The sequence below is a fragment of the Caretta caretta genome, chromosome 3, assembly GCF_965140235.1.
Source record: "Caretta caretta isolate rCarCar2 chromosome 3, rCarCar1.hap1, whole genome shotgun sequence".
NCBI classification, from domain to species: domain Eukaryota; kingdom Metazoa; phylum Chordata; order Testudines; family Cheloniidae; genus Caretta; species Caretta caretta.
In genome coordinates, this window is record NC_134208.1 from 146,436,862 (window position 1) to 146,456,061 (window position 19,200).

At 41.0% G+C, this 19,200-nt stretch overlaps 1 protein-coding gene across 3 annotated transcripts in view; it reads right to left on the minus strand.

Moving 5' to 3' along the window:
• Nucleotides 1-19,200, minus strand: part of STRN (striatin) — a 106,603-nt gene that overhangs the window by 58,351 nt on the left and 29,052 nt on the right. For all 3 annotated transcript variants that reach the window (XM_048843683.2, XM_048843684.2, XM_048843685.2), the window contains exon 2: nucleotides 14,639-14,742. In XM_048843683.2, the coding sequence (XP_048699640.2) occupies nucleotides 14,639-14,742 (104 nt within the window). The remainder of the gene's footprint in view (nucleotides 1-14,638; nucleotides 14,743-19,200) is intronic.

The following is a 19,200-nucleotide window of genomic DNA, read 5'->3' on the forward strand; positions in this document are numbered from 1 at the left end:
CCAGCTGTGCCATCAGAAGTCTGTAGTGTACATACAGTTATACTGGTAAAACTGCGCTTTTACCAGTATAACTTCTTTCTCTCATGGGGGGAACAGCTTTGCCAGTGTAATATACCCTAATTCCTATAGTGGTAAGGTGCTCCTAACACAGACATACCCATATGTCAACTTAGAATCCTCATCTTACACTTCTCATTCCTCCATGGTTAACACACATTTGGGCTCAGTCAACTTTACGTAGTTGTATTCTCCCCACTACTTCACTTTCTCCCAAAAGTATTTTTAACACTGTGATGAGATAAGCCTTGAGTAGGGTTCTATGATAAGGTCTTAAATACCTGCAGCAGTCAGTGGTCTATCAGCTGTTTTCAAACTATGGGTTGGAACCCCAAAGTGGATCACAATCCCATTTTAATGGGGTCGCCAGGGCTGGCATTAGACTTACTGGGGCCTAAGGTTGAAGCTCAAGCCCAAGGGCTTCAGCCCTAGCAGCGGGACTCAGGCTTCGGTTTCAGCCCTGGAAAGCGGGGCTTCGGATTTGGCCCCCCTGCACAAGGTGGCGTGGCTTGGATTTTGGCTTTGGCCCCCATCTGGGGTGACACCACAGCAGGGTTCAGGCTCTGACTCTGCCTCCTGGGGTCGTGTAGTAATTTTTGTTGTCAAAAGGGGGTTGTGGTGCAATGAAGTTTGAGAACCCATGAAACACCACTGCTAAACTTGCAAAAACTTTGGGTCATGAGCTAGTTTTTGCAACTGTGGAAAATTTTCTAAGAAAAATGTTCAGCATATTGAAGTCCTATGGGGACAATCAGTAGAGAGTGTACCATGTGATACGACAGATTGTGTAGCAAAAAAAGGTACCAGAAACCAGTGGTTGGAATGTCTTGCTCTTGCAGGATCAGTATCCAGGGATTCAGGCATAGACAAAGTAGTAATGAGTAGCATAAGTAGTACACATGGATATAGGTTTATAGAAAAAATATGATATTGCATTACATGACATTACCTCTGGACAAACTGGACAAATGGTCTGAAGCAAATAGGATAAAATTTAATAAGGACAAATGCAAAGTACTCCACTGAGGAAGGAACAATCGGTTGCACACATACAAAATTGGAAGTGATGCCTAGAAAGGAGTACTGCAGAAAGGAATCTGGGGGTCATAGTGGGCCACAAGCTACATATGAGTCAACAGTGTAACGCTGTTGCAAAAAAAGTAAACATCCTTCTGGGATGTATTAGCAGGAGTGTTGTAAGCAAGACACAAGAAGTAATTCTTCCACTCTACTCCACACTAATTAGGCCTCACCTGGAGTATTGTGTTCAGTTCTTGGAGCCACATTGCAGGAAGGATGTGGACAAATTGGAGAGAGTCAGGAGAAGCGCGACAAAAATGATTAAAGGTCTAGAAAACATGACCTATGAGGGAAGATTGAAAAAACTGGGTTTGTTTAGTATGGAAAAGAGAAGACTGAGAGGGGACATGATAATAGTTTTCAAATATGTAAAAGGTGGTTACAAGGAGGAGGAACAACAATTGTTCTTCTTAACCTCTGAGGATAGGCCAAGCAGCAATGGGCTTAAATTGCAGCAAGAGAGGTTTAGGTTGGACATTAGGAAAAACTTCTTAACTGTCAGGGTGGTTAAGAACTGGAATAAATTGCCTAGGGAGGTTGTAGAATCTCCATCATCGGAGATTTTTAAGAGCAGGTTAGACAAACACCTGTCAGGGATGGTCTAGATAATACTTAGTCCTGCCTTGAGTGCAGGGGACTGGACTAGATGACCTCTCAAGGTCCCTTCCAGTTCTATGATAAATGTATGAAACTTCATACAACATGTGGTAGATAATTTCCTATTTAATAAATTGTACTAAACTGAGGCAGAGAGGTTAAATGACACACGCCAACTATATGGCAGAATTCAGATCTCATTATTCTGAGTCCTGTACTTCAAACACCAGACCATGCTTCCTCACATGGAGGCAAATTCCTATACTTCACATGATGCAAGCATCAACTAGCAAATCCACCCACCTACTCACATTATGCTAAAATTAGATGGTGACCGATAAGGCAGAGCAGTGTCTCAGGAGGGAAGCTCCATGAGAGGCAAAGGAGGAGTTAACCTTTCCCTTACGATGCACACACTGGTAGCAAGTATCACAATTCTTCTAAACAGTGAGTTGTCCACTGTTGACCCGGGTTCCTCTGACCCAAGTTTACAAGATAACACGTGTTCCTGCTTAACATCCTTAATTTAAAATGGGCTAGTATTTTCCTGGAGGTTGAATATTCTTTTTACTTACTTCCTTTCATTGCCTCTCTCTTTTATTTTTATTTTTTTTAAATGTAATAGCGGAGATTTAGCAAACTAATAGAATTCAACAATGCTCATGAAAAGGAGTAATTCTTGATATCGCCAGATTCTTCCACAGAATATAAGATTACAGTCAATACATGGATCACTGAAGTCAAACATTGTTTTACAATGACAAAAGAGATCAGAGGGCCTATTTAAAATATTAAGCCTTAGGATCTAGACAAAATTTGTCCAATCTGTAGGCTGTCTACTTTATACTGGTTAAAGAGGTGAACAGAAAAGAAGTTTTAAGTTTTTCTACAATAATCCCCATTGAGAGAGAAACTGTAAGAGAATTCCATTTGATGTGGTATTAGGCAAGCAATATAGAGAGGTCTAATAAACAGGTCTAAATGAAGTTAATTAGGGCTGTCAATTAATCTCAGTTAACTCACGCGATTAACAGAAAAATTAATCGCGATTAATCACAATTTTAATCGCACTGCTAAACAATAGAATACCAATTGAAATTTATTAAATATTTGGGATGTTTTTCTACATTTTCAAATATATTGATTTCAATTACAACTCAGAATATAAAGTGTACAGTGCTCAATTTATATCATTATTTTTGATTACAAATATTTGCCTGTGAAAATAATAAACAAAAGAAATAGTATTTTTCAGTTCACCTCAGACAAGTACTCTAGTGCAAGCTCTTTATCATGAAAATGCAACTTACAAAATGTAGATTTTTTTTTTTTTTTTTTTTAACATAACTGCACCCAGAGCAGTTATGAAGCACTTGGAGGAGAGGAAGGTGATCAGGAACAGTCAACATGGATTCACCAAGGGCAAGTCATGCCTGACCAACCTGATTGCCTTCTATGATGAGATAACTGGCTCTGTGGATATGGGGAAAGAGGTGGATGTGATATATTTTGACTTTAGCAAAGCTTTTGATATGGTCTCCCACAGTATTCTTGCCAGCAAATTAAAGAAGTATAAATTGGATGAATGGACTATAAGGTGGATAGAAAGCTGGCTAGATTGTCAGGCTCAACGGGTAGTGATCAACGGCTTGATGTCTAGTTGGCAGCTGGTATCAAGCGGAGTGCCCCAGAGGTCGGTACTGGGGCCGGTTTTGTTCAACATCTTTATTAATGATCTGGATGATGGGATGAATTGTACCCTCAGCAACTTCGCAGATGACACTAAACTGGGGAGAGAAGTAGATATGTTGGAGGGTAGGGATAGGGTCCAGAGTGACCTAGACAAATTGGGAGGATTGAGCCAAAAGAAATCTGATGAGGTTCAGCAAGGACAAGCGCAGAGTCCTGCACTTAGGAAGGAAGAATCCCATGCACCGCTACAGACTGGGGACCGACTAGCTAAGCAGCAGTTCTGTGAAAAAGGACCTGTGGATTACAGTGGACATGAAGCTGGATATGAGTCAGCAGTGTGCCCTTGTTGTCAAGAAGGCCAATGGCATATTGGGCTGTATTAGTAGGAGCACTGCCAGCAGATCGAGGCAAGTGATTATTCCCCTCTATTCGGCACTGGTGAGGCCACACCTGGAGTATTGCATCCAGTTTTGGTCCCCTCTCCCCCCCAGTACAGAAGGGATGTGGACAAATTGGAGAAAGTCCAGTGGAGGGCAACGAAAATGATTAGGGGGCTGGGGCACATGACTTACAAGGAGAGGTTGAGGGAATTGGGGTTATTTAGTCTGCAGAAGAGTACAGTGAGGGGGGATTTAATAGCAGCCTTCAACTACCTGAAGGGGGGTTCCAAAGAGGCTGGAGCTAGGCTGTTCTCAGTGGTGGAAGATGACAGAAAAAGAAGCAATGGTCTCAAGTTGCAGCGGGGGAGGTCTAGGTTGGATATTAGGAAACACTATTTCACTAGGAGGGTGGTGAAGCACTGGAATAGGTTACCTAGGGAAGTGGTGGAATCTCCTTCCTTAGAGGTTTTTAAGTCCCGGCTTGACAAAGCCCTGGCTGGGATGATTTAGTTGGTGTTGGTTCTGCTTTGAGCAGGGGATTGGACTAGTTGATCTCCTGAGGTCTCTTCCAACCCTAATATGCTATGATTCTATGCACTCAAAAACAAAACAATGTAAAATTTTAGAGCTTACAAGTCCACTCAGTCCTACTTCTTGTTCAGCCAATCGCTAAGACAAACAAGTTTGTTTACATTTACAGGAGATAATGTTGCCCACTTCTTATTTACAATGTCACCAGAAAGTGAGAACAGGTGTTCACATGGCACTTTTGTAGCCAGCATTACAAGGTATTTACGTGTTAGATATGCTAAACATTCGTATGCCCCTTCATGCTTCAGCTGCCATTCCAGAGGACATGCTTCCATGTTGATGATGCTCGTTAAAAAAATAATGTGTTAATTAAATTTGTAACTGAACTTCTTGAGGGAGAATTGTATGTCTCTTGCTCTGTTTTACCCACATTCTGCCATATATTTCATGTTACAGTAGTCTCGTATGATGACTCAGTACACGTTGTTCATTTTAAGAACACTTTCACTGAAGATTTGACAAAATACAAAGAAGGTACCTGTGACGTTCCACCCCATAATGCTTTATGGAAATATGCTTATGAATGTATATATGACATAACTGGAATATGTTTTATGCTAGATATGCCATGTAATATATCTCTGCAAAGGTTATGATCTATTGGATATATTCATCCTATTTGTATGCAAGTATCATTTTTGTATTTGAAGTTATGAATATTGGCTATGTACTTGTTTAATTTTAAGTAGCCTCAGTGAAGCAGCTGGTCAGCTTACTGAGAAAAGACTACTCTCAGTAAGTGCCCAATTAAGAAACACTTAAGCCAACAATGATCTTTGAGACGCCAATCCACATCTGAGCTTTCCTGGGAACGCGGCCTGGCTTGTAAGGAACAGAGTCATGCATGGACATGTGACTTGCCCATGTGACTCCAAAACTCCATCTTGCAGCTGGATTCTGCATAGGAGAGAGGAAGGGGTCTCCACCCACAAGAGAAAGTCTATTTAAGCCCCTGGGAACCCCTCCATTGGTCTTCAGCTGGCTTAAGAGATAGCCTCTGCACCCCCAAAGGATACCTGAAAGAAACTGGAACAAAGAACAGTAACCACAGGGGTGTGAGTGATTGCTGGATCCAGACTAGAAGGAGGCTAGTCTGTAAAAGAAGCTTATTGGAACATCTTTGAGGGTGAGATTTCATCTGTAATCACTTTCTTACTGTATTAGGCTCAGACTTGCATGTTTTGTTTTTATTTTGCTTGGTAATTCACTTTGTTCTGTTTGTTATTACTTGGAACCACTTAAATCCTACTGTTTATATTTAATAAGATCACTTTTTACTTAGTTAACCCAGAGTATGTATTAATACCTGGGGGGAGCGGGGGGGCAAACAGCTGTGCATATCTCTCTATCAGTGTTATACAGGGCGAACAACTTATGAGTTTACCCTGTATAAGCTTTATATAGGGTAAAATGGATTTATTTGGGATTGGGAGCTGGGCATCTGAGTGCTGGAGACAGGAACACCTCTCAAGATGTCTTCAGTTTAGCCTGCAGCTTTTAAGGGACAGGGTTCAGACCTGGGTCTGTGTTTGTAGCAGGCAAGTGTGTCTGGCACAACCAGGCAGGGTTCTGAAGTCCTAAGATGCCAGGGAAAACGGGCTCAGAGGTGGTCTCAGCACATCAGTGGACAGTCCCAAGGGGGTTTCTGTGATCCAACCCGTCACAGTACCAATGTGAGATTTCTAAAAATAGCTACAGCACTCGACCCAAGGTTTAAGAATCTGAAGTGCCCTCCAAAATCTGAGAGGGATGAAGTGTGGAGCATGCTTTCAGAAGTCTTCAAAGAGCAACACTCCAATGCAGAAACTATGGAACCCGAACCACCAAAAAAGAAAATCAACCTTCTGCTGGTGGCACCCGACTCAGATGCTGAAAATGAACATGCGTCAGTCCGCACTGCTTTGGATTGTTATCGAGAAGAACCTGTCATCAGCCTGGACACATGTCCTCTGGAATGGTGGATGAAGCATGAAGAGACATATGAATCTTTAGCGCATCTGGCACGTAAATAGCTTGCAACGCCAGCTGAAACAGTGCCATGTGAACGCCTGTTCTCACTTTCACATCTTCATTTATTAATAGACCTACTTACTTGGGCAGGTTCTTCCTCCCACCCCAATATACTTTTAAAAACCCTTCTGATTCCTTTCACATCAAGGTAATTCATTCATTTTCTTCATGGCTCTCACCTTTTTCCTTGCGTGTTAAACTCATTCTATCTAGTTTTGTTTCCTCTCCTCTTCTTCAATCCCAGTGGAGTTTCTTTTCAATCCCAGAAGTTTGAGTAGATACTTATTGATCGACCATGACCACTTGGTTTTCTCTGCATTTTCCATTTTCAGAGGGACGAAAGTTTGTTGCACTTTAGTCTTTTACTTTTCCCAGCACTCCTTCTACACCAATGGATTTTAATACTTCCTCCCATTATTTGTTCACTAAATTCCCTCAAAATTACACCTTGTAGTTCAGCTCTGACTAGCTCCAACTGAACTACATTTTTAACACTAGAACTGGCTGCTCCAGATTAGAGGTCAGCTATATTAACATACCTGGAGAATTATACATTGCAGCTAACTATACTTATGTTTGTGCAGCAGATAAATAGAGAAATTTTGGTTTCCTATATGATCATCATGACAATTGGTCAAAAGAAACCCTAAAGTTTGGAGGATAAGAAATTGAACTTAAAGATGTACATTATCTTCACATAAAAATGATGGTTTAGATGAGATGTAAATCATTGAACTATTAACATCTATATTAATTTCTGAAAAGAATAATTTGTATGAACAGCAGTATGCAGAGACTGAAAAGTAAAATGATATGAAAATAACTGGCTTGAACAGACATCACGTTATCAAAGTTATTTTCCAACTGCAACCAGCTTTGAAAGTCATTTGGAAGGAAGATATTTTTAGACTGCAAAGCTATGTTACTAAATAGACCTGCCTAGTTACTAAGATAAGGAAAAAGAAAAGAAGTACTTGTGGCACTTTAGAGACCAACACATTTATTTGAGCATAAGCTTTCGATGAAGTGAGCTGTAGCTCATGAAAGCTTATGCTCAAATAAATTTGTTAGTCTCTAAGGTGCCACAAGTACTCCTTTTCTTTTTGCGGATACAGACTAACACGGCTGCTACTCTGAAACCTAAGATAAGAAAGATCACTACAACTGCTTTTGCTTTCTCACTTCATTAGCTTATTCATTGCTCTGCTTCATTCTTTTTTTCTTCATGAACTGCAAATCTGCTGTGCAAGTAATCCATATTTGCTATTCAATATGGCTGCCCCAACATCTCAATAACTGAGAACAAGAAACTTAGTTAAAATTTTAACTTTTAAAACTCTCAATTTAAATGCCCTAGGATCAAAGACTTTCATTGCTCACAGACCAATTCATAGAAAGAAACCAGTTTGATTTCTAATCAAGAAATGCCACTATTTCTTGGAAATATTTCAGTGTGTAGACCTGAAGCATCCAATCCAGCTGTGCTGAGAGGGCCTGCCAAACATCCGTAGAAGTATTAAGAGGAGTCGCCAGACCAATAGACATAAACAAGACAGACTGCCAGGAACAGCATTGGGAGATATCCTGGCCAGGGGAGAAGGCGCCAGTCTTACTCTGATCAGACACACCATTTTAAAAAAATAACATAAAAGTATTTCTAGAAAAGTGGACTAAGAGTTCTGTTGTTTGGTTAAAATACTCTGGAAAGGGAAATGAGTAACAGACGGATTATTAGTTGTTGGACATATGCTTTAAATAGATTAGTATGTTTTTAGCTAGCTCCTGAAAATCCAGGGATAACAATTTAAACAAGTAACTGGTAACTGAGCAACATTACTACCAAAAAAATAATAAAATAACATTGAAGAGTGAACAAAAGTCTTACACTGCAATCTGCTGGATGGTAGCAAAACTACAGCAGAATTGCTTTTGAAACAGCAAATGTAGGAGAGTGTTCAAATTAATTATTGATCAACCCTCTTCATTTTAAATGTCTTTTACATATAATGTATTAAAGAATCCTTAATAGAAATCGTTATTATTAAAGTTGACCAAATCTCTTTGCTAGGGAATAGAACCAAAAACACTCTGCTCCATAGTGCAAAATTTTTACACTCCACTATAAGTAATCACTATAAAATCATGCAAGAGTCATTAATTATAGAATAGTGACATTGATCAGAAATTAAGTTAATAATTTTCAGTGCCTGAAAAAAATATGCTGAATACTCAGTATACAGAGGCTTAATTCAAGGCAGCATATTGTTGAGAAACAAGTGCCACTCCCACTTGTCATGACATGCTGCCAATGGGCCCTACTACGGATCAGCATTTTACACACTGGCTCATGACTAACAGGAATGGTTATTTGCTTGATAAAGATTTCGTAAATTTGGAGGGCAGGGCAGGGCAGGATCGAAGTAATCTTCCCTTTATCTCTTAATTACCTGGTCTTTTTTTCTCCTCCTCTCCCCAATCTTGCTTTCCCGTGCCCTCATCACAATTGGCCAGGAGAAAAAGTTCTGCTCCTCTCCTGCAGATTGTCCTTTTTGTGACTCCCAGATGCTCAGTGGGAACAATCAACACAAACTCTTCACTGAATGTTGGTTAACCCAGGTTGTGAGCTGATTTAGGAAAATACTGTTGTGAAACACAGCAGGGCTTCTTGTGCTCAGTATGCTGCACTACCTCTAAGTACCAAACAAAATTTCTGCTTAGAAACTCTCCCAGAACAAATATGAGATTGTTTCTTGAACAACTAGCAAGTGAAGATTGTTGTTTTAGATCACAGATTGATATAAATAGCTGTCAGCATAAGCCATTCAGAAACATTGAATTTGCTTTAAAAATGGTTAAAAACAGAGGAAGAAAGGAACTGTCATACCAGATCAGACTAGTTGACCATATAGTTTGATATCCTGACTGACAATGGCTAATATCACACACTTCAGAGAAAGGTGCAAGACTACTCATTAAGGGATAAACACGAAACACTCTGCCAAGTGGTGTTTTTTCCTAACCTATTAGTGGTCATCTTATGCCCTAAAGCATAAGGGATGAAATGCCCCTAGTACATTTCTGAGGCTATGTTAACACTAGCACTTTTGTTGGTAAAACTTATATCACTCAGGGATGTGAAAAAACACACCCCTGACTGACAGAAGCACTGGTGTGGACAGCATTATGTTGGCAGGAGATGCTCTCCTACCGACATAGCTACTGCTGCTCGTTGGGGGTGATTTAATTATGTCAACGGGAGAGAGCTCTCCCATCGGCATAGAACGGCTACATGGGATATCTTACAATGGCGCAGCTGCATCGGTACAGTTATATGCTTTAACGTCTCTAGTGTAGACATAACCCTAGAGAGACAAAATGGGTGAGGTAATCTCTTCTATTAGACCAACTTCTGTTGGATGAGAGAGATAAGCTTTTGAGCTCACACAAGATTTCTTCAAATCTGGGAAATGTACTCAGAGCGTCAAAGCTAAATTCAAGGATCAGATCGTTTAGCACAAGTAGTTAACACATCTCAAGGGACCATTCAAGGTGAAGTGGCCAGTTAACACCTCTCCAGTCAAAGGGGAAAAGGAGAGGGAAAAAAGCTGGGGTGGGGTGGGGGGGGGAGTGGGTTATAGGTTGTTGTAATAAGTATTCAGGCCATGATTTTTAGTGTCTAGCAAAGTTATGAATGTAAACTCCCAGGCTTGTCTTTTAAAGGTGTTATGCAGATTTTCTTTGAGGATGAGGACCTCTGTCAGATAGAGTGATCACTTTGTGGAGAGTGTTCACCCACAGGTGATATGTTGTTTTTGAACTTTATCATTTTTCTATGTGAATTCATTTGAGAATACAGTGATTGTCCGGTTTCAACCATATAGTTGTTATTGGGGCATTTAGTGCACTGAGTAAGGTACGCCATATGTTGTGATAGATGTGTGTAGAACCCATGGATCTTGAAAGGTGTGTTTGGGGGATGAGGGGGAGTGTTGATCATTGTAGCAATGCAGATACATCTACAGGTTTTGCATCTGTTGTTCCGACAGGGTCTGGTGCCTCTGAGTTGGTGTGTCCTGGTCCATGGGGAGCTTGCTTCTGATGATGAACTTGGACAGGCTGAGGGGGCTGTCTGACGGTCAGAAGAGCAGCTCAGGAAAAGTTCCTTTCAGGATGTGATCCCAGCCAAGTAAGGGTTGTAATCGGTTAATGATACCACATATGGCTTCCAGTATGGGGCAAAAGGTGATAACTAGGGGTATGTTGTTGGATAGAGTCTTCTTTCCATATTGAAGCAGGTTCTCTTGGGATATTTGGGTGGTTTGATGTGATCTACTTCTCTGGCGGAGCATCTTTGTTTGATGAAAGTGGGTTTAAGTGTGTTATGGTTTATATCCCAGACTTTCTCCTTGGAGTATATTCTGTGATATTTGAGTGCCTGGATGTAGATAACAGGTTTGTTGGGATGGTTACTGGCTTCTGGAAGGGTCAAAGGACATGCAACCAAGTCCTAGCCCTCACTACATATACAGAAAACTGGTTTCAACAGAACTCGAAGACAGGAGCTGTTTTCTTGGACCTGACAGCGGCCCACGATACAGTATGGCACACTGATCTTCGGGTAGAACTATCAAGAGCTCTTGGAGCATGGGTGGTGAACACTGTTGAACTTCTTCGTGACAGGCATTTTTGGGAGGTAGAACAAGTGTATGGAGAAGACAATCCAATAGCTTGCCCCAAGGTTCCATGCTTGTGCCCACCCTATTCAATTTGTACAAATGACCTACCATTGACTCAGTTACACAAGTTTATCTAAGCAGATTGCATCTGCTACGGTACCCAGTTGTACTCTTTCACTGAATTGGAAAACATCTTGAATGCTGACCTGGCGAAGATGGCAGCCTACTGTAGCAGTTGGTACCTCCAACCAAATGTGACTAAGACAGTTTTGATCGTCTTCCACCTTCATAATGCCAGCACTAAATGTGAGTTTGACATCTTCCTCAGTGGAAAATCACTGACACACAAAACAAAACCAGTCTACCTTGGTGTTACACTGGACCATTCTTTGACTTTCCACAACCATCTAAAAAAAAGACTGCTGTCAAAATCAGGACTAGCAATAAGCAAATTAACTGGTTCAACATTGGGTGCACAGACACTTAGCACATTGGCTCTGGTACTGTATGCCTCAGAGGAATACTGTGGCCTTGTGTGGTATTGTTCGCCTCACCCCAAATTGGTTGACGTTGAATTGAACTTGACCATGCATATCATCACAGGCACCCTGAGCCCCACTCCTATCTCACTGCTACCAGTTCTGAGCAACATAGCCCTTCTACACATTCGTTGCGGAAAGTCTACAGCCAGACTGGTGGAAAAGCTTTTTACCAATTCAGGTCTCACATTTGACGTGGACATTTTCAGTCACTCCAGAGCATGACTTACATTGAAGCATCCATTGTGGTTTCAACTGCCAGATCGGAATCTGTCAGCAGCAACCCTATGGCACGAAGAGCGGTCAACTAAAGACATTTGGAATGGCTCCCTTGTCACTGATCCGATTATTCGACTGTCTGGATTTGACCTGTCACATCATCTTTGCCCAGTTCAGAACCTGTTCAACAGAGTCCAAGGAATATGCGCAGCCAGCCTCTACACATGGGGACTGCGTAATGACCCACTTTCTCACTGTGTCTCTATCAGTCAGTGGCACATATTGTCAATGAGTGTCAACTGACTAGATTTCATGATGGCCGTAGGGCCCTTCATTGTGCTGATGAAGCTGCTGAGCCATTCAACGGCAAGCATTGCAAATGCTAGAAGAAACTGGGTCTGTGAAAGCAGATGTGGTGATCCATGGGTTTCTTGTATGTAGCTGTCTGTAGGGTTCCATTGCTGAAACTGATCGTGGTGTCCAAGAAGTTGATGCTAGTGTGGGAGTGTTCTAGAGAGAGTTTAATGGATGGCTGGAGGTTGTTGTAGTTGTGGTGAAAACCTATGTGCGAGTTTAGATCATTTGTCTAGAGAATGAAAATATCATCAATGTATTTTAGGTATACCATTGGTTTTGCGGTGTATTTGTCCAGAAATTCTTACTCAAAATGGCCCATGAAGAGATTGGCATATTGGGGAGGCATCCTAATACCCATGGCTATTTCCATGGTTTGGACAAAGTGTTTGTTGTTGAATGTAAAACTGTTATAGTGAGGATGAAATGGATGAGTTTGGTTATATGTTTAGGGTGGGTATCTGAATGTTGTCTATCGTCTTTTAGATATTTGAGGCAGGCAGCGACGCAGTCATTGTGCGGGATGTTGGTGTATAGGAGGTAACATCCACAGTGGCAAGGATGGTATTCTGACATTAACCTGCCTCAGAATGCCACTAACTCGCCCTCCCCTACCCTCAGCTTTTTTCCCCTCTCCTTTTCCCACCCATGACTGGAGAGGTGTTAACTGGCCAGTTCACTTTGAATGGTTCCTTGAAATTTGTCAACTACTTATGCTAAACAATCTGTTCCTCCTTGTATTTAGCTGTGACACTGAGTACGTTTCCCAGACCTGAAGAAGATCTCACCCTCTATCTTTAAATGACCAATATCACCTCCAGCACCTTTTTAAATTATGATTCGTATAGCATTTCCTACCCTTCAGTCTTCTACTACAATAGCTGGTTTTAATGAGATTTCATACTGTTAACAGCTTAGCCACTTAATTCAAATTTTCTGTCAACTCCTGAAAAAAAAACAACCCACTCAACTAGGTTCTGCTGACTCGTTTCTATCTAATCATCAGTGTTTCTAGTACCTCCTTTTGACACACACTATGTCAGCGAGTAATTTTTATTGTTTCAAAAGAATTGATCTGGGAAAGGCATGTCCCCAACATCCTTTGTCGTGAAGCATAATGCAAACAGATCAACACACTCTGCTTGCACTGGTTTAAATTTCTGGAAGAATCTCATCAAAAGACACCTCACTAAGTCCCTTCCCCTGGGTCACACCTTTGCTTTCTTGATGAATTAGACAACAATGAAAGAAGTCAGAATAGGACTAACCCATAACAGCATGCTAAAATTACTACATAGCAATATTCTTTCTTTGGGCCTTTTTCTGAATTTTTCAGTGTCCACATTGACACTCAGTGTTAATACACTTTCAAGGTAATTACAAATTCTTCCTATCCCCATGCAGTTTAGCCAAAAGTCATTTGTCTAGTGACATGAACTCAACTGCATTTATGATTTTACTTATGGCTTTATACTGATTTAAACTGTTTTAAAGATTGTACATTTATAGCTGTTTAATTCTTTTTTATTGAAAATGATTAGGATTTTTTAGTGGCCAGATAGTATACAAATATTATTTATTATTACTATTAATACCAGACTCAATAAGTCACCAAGGAAACAAATACTCTTATCTCCAAAATATTATTACTCCATTTTACAGATCACAGGTACATCCTAACCTGGAATTCTAGGTTCAGTTCTTATCACCTTATCTCAAAAATTAGCAAACAAAATTAAGGGGGGGAGCAGAGATGACATGATAATTAGGGGCATGGAAAAACTCACATGAAGATAGTATCGAAAGACTGTTTACCTTTGAAAGAAGACATGAGAAAAGCATACACAACAATGAATGGTATAGGAAAGGTAGATTGTGAACTTTTATTTACCTTCTCATATAATACAAGGAACATTAAATGAAAATCAAAAAGTGGCAAAACTCAAAACTGATATAAGTATGTACCTTTTCACCCCGTGCATAATTAGCCTGGGACAAGAAGTTCCACAGATTATTGTTGAGGTGAAGAGTTATCAAGATTTAAAAATATAGATATTTATGTGGATAAACTAAATAAAAATTCTTGTTATTAACAAACACAAGAGCTTTGGAAGAGAAAAAAAAAATCTGTGCTTCAGGATATAAAACAATATCTAACTTCTGGGAGTTAGAAAGAAATTTGCCCTGAGAGATGTTATCCTGTAACTGTCTAATGCAGGGGTTCTTTTAAAACCTTTTTCTTAAGCATCTGAATAGTGACCACTGCTGATGACAGGATTCCGGATAAGATGGACTTATTCAGTATAACAATTCTTATGTTCATAATTACCTATTCAAGATTCAAAATATTTTTTCATCTGATGAGCCACAATGATATTTGTTTTTTAAAATTTTATAAGAGACTTTTTACACAAAATTCTCTAGTATCTTAAAAGTGATGTACCTTTCCTGTTTAAGAGCATATTCCAGCATTTTGATTCTCCGCACTAGATCCTTCTTCAGATTTTCTTGTCCCTTCCTTTCCCCTTGAAGAAAGGCAATCTGGGCCTGGAAAAGACAAAACTCTACTTAGTAAAGTTCAAAAAAAGGCAAATTGTTTCCCTAATACATTTGCATGACATATATTAAGGGTCCCATCCACTCCCAACCCATTCTGAATCATTTCACAACTGATTCCGTTTAACACTGTTTAAAAGCAGTTTGGCTACTGCAAACCAGGTACAGCCATCATTTTGACCAAGGGTCTCCTGTGGCCCACCTTAGGCGCCAACTCCACCGGCAGCCAAGCTCCCCTCACCCCCTGTCCTTCTCCCCAGCGCACCGTGTCCCCACTCCTCCGCCTACCTCCCAGTGCTTCCCGCTGCCAAACAACTGTTTGGCAGCGCTTAGGACTTTCCAGGAGGAAGGAGCGGGGATGCAGTGCGCTCAGGGGAGGTGGTGGAGCCAGGGTGGGGATTTGGGGAATAGGTTTGAATGGGGGCGAGGAAGGGGCAGGTCCTCATGGAAGGGGTGGAGTGGGGGCACGGCTGGGGGCAGAACTGCCGGGGGGTGGGCTTTTGTATCTTTGTATAAAAAGGTTTCAGTGATGCGGCCCTTGGGCCAATGTACTAGTCCTCCTGTGGCCCGGATGGTGATTTGAGTTTGAGATCCCTGGTTTAGACCATATCAACTTTCTCTTTGAATTCCTCCACTGGCTCCCCCTTCTGATGCCAGCCTCCACTGCCCAAGTTCCATTTTCAAACAAGCATCTTTATGCATTCTCCAATGCTGCCCCATGCACTTTGGCTGAAGTATTCTCTGTGAAAATCCACAAAATCATTGACTTATCCATCTTCAAATCCCTCCTCAAAATATCTCCTTTGTTAAGTTTCTTTTGTAGGCAACAGAATACTAAGTTGCTAGTATTCAGAGACCAGTGCCTATCATGCTAACAAACCCTATCTCATTGTTTCCTTGTACTTCCCCATCTGTTGTCTCTTGTCTTACACTAAGACTGTAAGCTCCTTGGGGCAGGAACAGTCTTTTTGATCTGTGTTTGTACAGTAAATTATTAATAATAAGTCTGTTATAAAACTATTCATAGTTTGCACTGACAAACACTTTAAACCATGACCTCATTACAGACGTCAAAATAATAAACAGGAGTTAAAGAAATATAATAATTTTAAATGGTCTCACATAGCAATTAAATTTGGTCTGATGGCTAAGCATTCAAGCAAATATAAAGAACAGATCAGTAGCATTCAAAAAAGCTTAGGCAGACAGAGACACAAACAGCATGTAGGGGGAGAATGTCTTGAGTTGAATGATAACTGAAGTAGTATGTAAATAACTTAGATATTTTGTAGATATCTATATTGCAGGTCAAGGGATTTCTTTAAAGTTAATGAAAGGAAAAGGAAAACTTAAAAGGCTGAAGCTTTATTAAAATGTTGGAAAAAATAGATTATGAAGTTTATTCAGAGACATTGTTTATAAAAAATGTCAGTTGAACTAATACAAAAGGATTCTGGGGGGAGGTGGGAGATTTAAAGACACAAATGGCAGTTAGGTGCCCAACTTCCATTGACTCTGAATGGAAATTAGCACTTAACTACTTTTAAAAATCTCTTTTATGTATAAAATTGTAATAGAGGATGTTCATGACCAATCATGCAAAAAGGCCAACTGGTGACCAAAAGAGTTCTCTCTGGTACAAAACAGGTCCCTGAGCTCTTTCTAAACCAACTCATGGAACTCAGATGTTTGAAGCCAAGCATACTTACAGGCATCCACCCCACGGTACTAGCGCTGACCACAGTTTCACCCACATCCTAGACTGTCCATACCCAATGTCAGGCCATATTTGTATCCTCATGAATAAGCTGCTTAAGCTCCTGGCATATTTTTTTTAGGGAGAAGAATCAAGCAATATGGCGGCTTGATACTCTGTAATATGAAGGGTTTTGGCTACAGATCGGTAAACTCTTCGTCCAAATTAATCCCATCATGATTTTGACATAGAGACCAATTTGTGGTGCTCTACTCTGGCAGCAGTTGATCGGGCCTGACATACTGACTACGCCTCACACACCATTGTCATAACCTGCAAAGGTGACATGTAAGGGGTATCATTGGAAAACTAATCATTCACTGATCATTAATATTCTTGTATGATGTATGCACCGGATGTGTACAAAAAGTTATGAATATGTGCTAGAATCATATTCTTAAAATGTGTTTGGCAAGCAATGCATAAGCACAGTCTGTCTTAGACAAAGGAATATGGGTTTACTTCACTTTACATATAAGCAACAAACAGAGTCAGCAAACAAGGGGGGAGATTGCAGAAACAGAAAATTTGCATTTTAGCAAACACCAATGGGGGAAGAGCGAGCATGGAGCTTCCATCACCACCAGACTCTATATTGCCTTCCTCACAGCTTAAATAAGCTTTCCTTACAGAGATAACCCTCAGAAGAATCCACTTCAAAGGTTTACTGGTCACTCAAGACAAGGGAGGCTGAACCTTAAGGCATTAAATAATTGAATCAATTGTTTTTTTATAATACAGTAATATTGTATACAAAGTGTATAGAGAGGTCTTTTTAATGACACACTGGTGATTAATGTCATTGTGAAATGTATTTATTAATACTAGATGAGGAAATTATATACATTTAATGATATTATGCTTTAAAGCCTGTGACCAAACAGGGAGAAACAGTTTCCCTCCGAGGCAGGAGGAAACATCACTGCTATCTACCTTTCTCCAAAGAAATTAAACAAGATGTGACAAAAAACAATGGAAGCCCAATTTACATCGACATCAGCAGGGGGATGGGAAGACGACAGGAAGGGAAGAACAGCATGAGGTCATCCTGTCTGTAGAAGCAAAGTCAACGAACTTTGAAAGAGATGCTTTTCAAAGGTTTATGGGACTGTAAAGGGGGGAGAAGCAAACCCCTAGGCTACCGGTTTGTTATTTTCTGTTTGCTTATTCGGAAAAGGGAAATAGGGACAGAAGAGTAGGAAAATGAGTGAAAGCAGTGAAGGTATTGTGAAGTTGGAGCTTTTTAGATTGCAGGTTACAGAAAAAGAGAGAGAGCACCGGAGAATATTGGAACTAGAGATAAAGGAGAAAGAAAGAAAGCAAAAATACCAATTGGACCTGCTAGAGAAGCAGAACCAGAACCCACCGATTCCCAATGCTCCAAAAATCCACAATTGGGACCATTTATATCCTGTATACAATGAGGAAGATGATATTGCTGAATATCTGACCACCTTTGAAAGGCTGTGTGCAGTGCATGAAATCCCAGATGCCAAGAGAGTTCCTACCCTGATTGTGAAATTAACTGGTAAAGCTCTAAGGGTATTCAATGAAATGCCCATTGAGGATGTGTCATAACCATACAGCAAAGGGTAGCCTAGAATTCCTCCTTACCTGTAAGGGGTTAAGAAGCTCAAATAACCTGGTTGGCACCTGACCAAAAGGACAATTGCGGGGAGGGGGGGGGGGGAGGGGAGGGGAATACCTTCAAATCTTGTGGAGGGGGAGGAGGGGAGAGGCTTTGTTGTGTGTGTTCTCTTGGGAAGCAGAGAAGCATCAGGTCAGAAAACTTCTCCTATAAACCATCCTAAAAGTCTCTCATATTACAAAAATTGTCAGTAAAAGCCTGGCAAGGCATGTTAGATTATCTTTTGTTCTGCTTCTGAATTTTTCCTTTGCTGGAGGGAGGTTTATTCCTGTTTTCTGTAACTTTGAAACTAACCCTAGAGGAAGTTCTGCTGTGTTTTTGAATTTTTTGTTACCCTCTAAAGTTATTTTCCAACTTGATTTTACAGAGGTGATTTTTACCTTTTTTTAAAAATAAAATAAAATCCATCTTTTAAGAACCTGACTGATTTCTCTATTGTCCTAAGACCCAGGGGTTTGGGTCTGTGATCACTTTGTAACCAACTGGTTAGAATATTATTCTCAAGCCTCCCCAGGAAAGGGGATGTAAGGGTTTGGGGGGATATTTTGGGGGAATAGAAACTCCAAGTGGTCCTTTCCATGATTCTTTGTTAAATCACTTGGTGGTGGCAGCGTACCGTCCAAGGGCAAAGAATTTATGCCTTGGGGAAGTTTTAACCTAAGCTGGTAGAAATAAGCTAAGGGGGTCTTTCATGTGGGCCCCCACATCTGTGTCCTAGAGTTCATAGTGGGGAGGGAACCCTGACAGGATGCTTTAGACCACTAGTTCCCAAACTTGTTCCGCTGCTTGTGCAGGGAAAGCCCCTGGTGGGCCGGGCTGGTTGGTTTACCTGCCGCATCCACAGGTTCGGCCAATCACGGCTCCCAATGGCTGCGGTTTGCTGCTCCAGGCCAATGGGAGCCGCTGGAAGCGGCGGCCAGTATGTCCCTCGGCCCGCGCCGCTTCCAGCGGCTCCCATTGGCCTGGAGCAGCTGGAAGCCGCGATTGGCCAAACCTGCGGACGCGGCAGGTAAACAAACCGGCCCAGCCCACCAGGGGCTTTCCC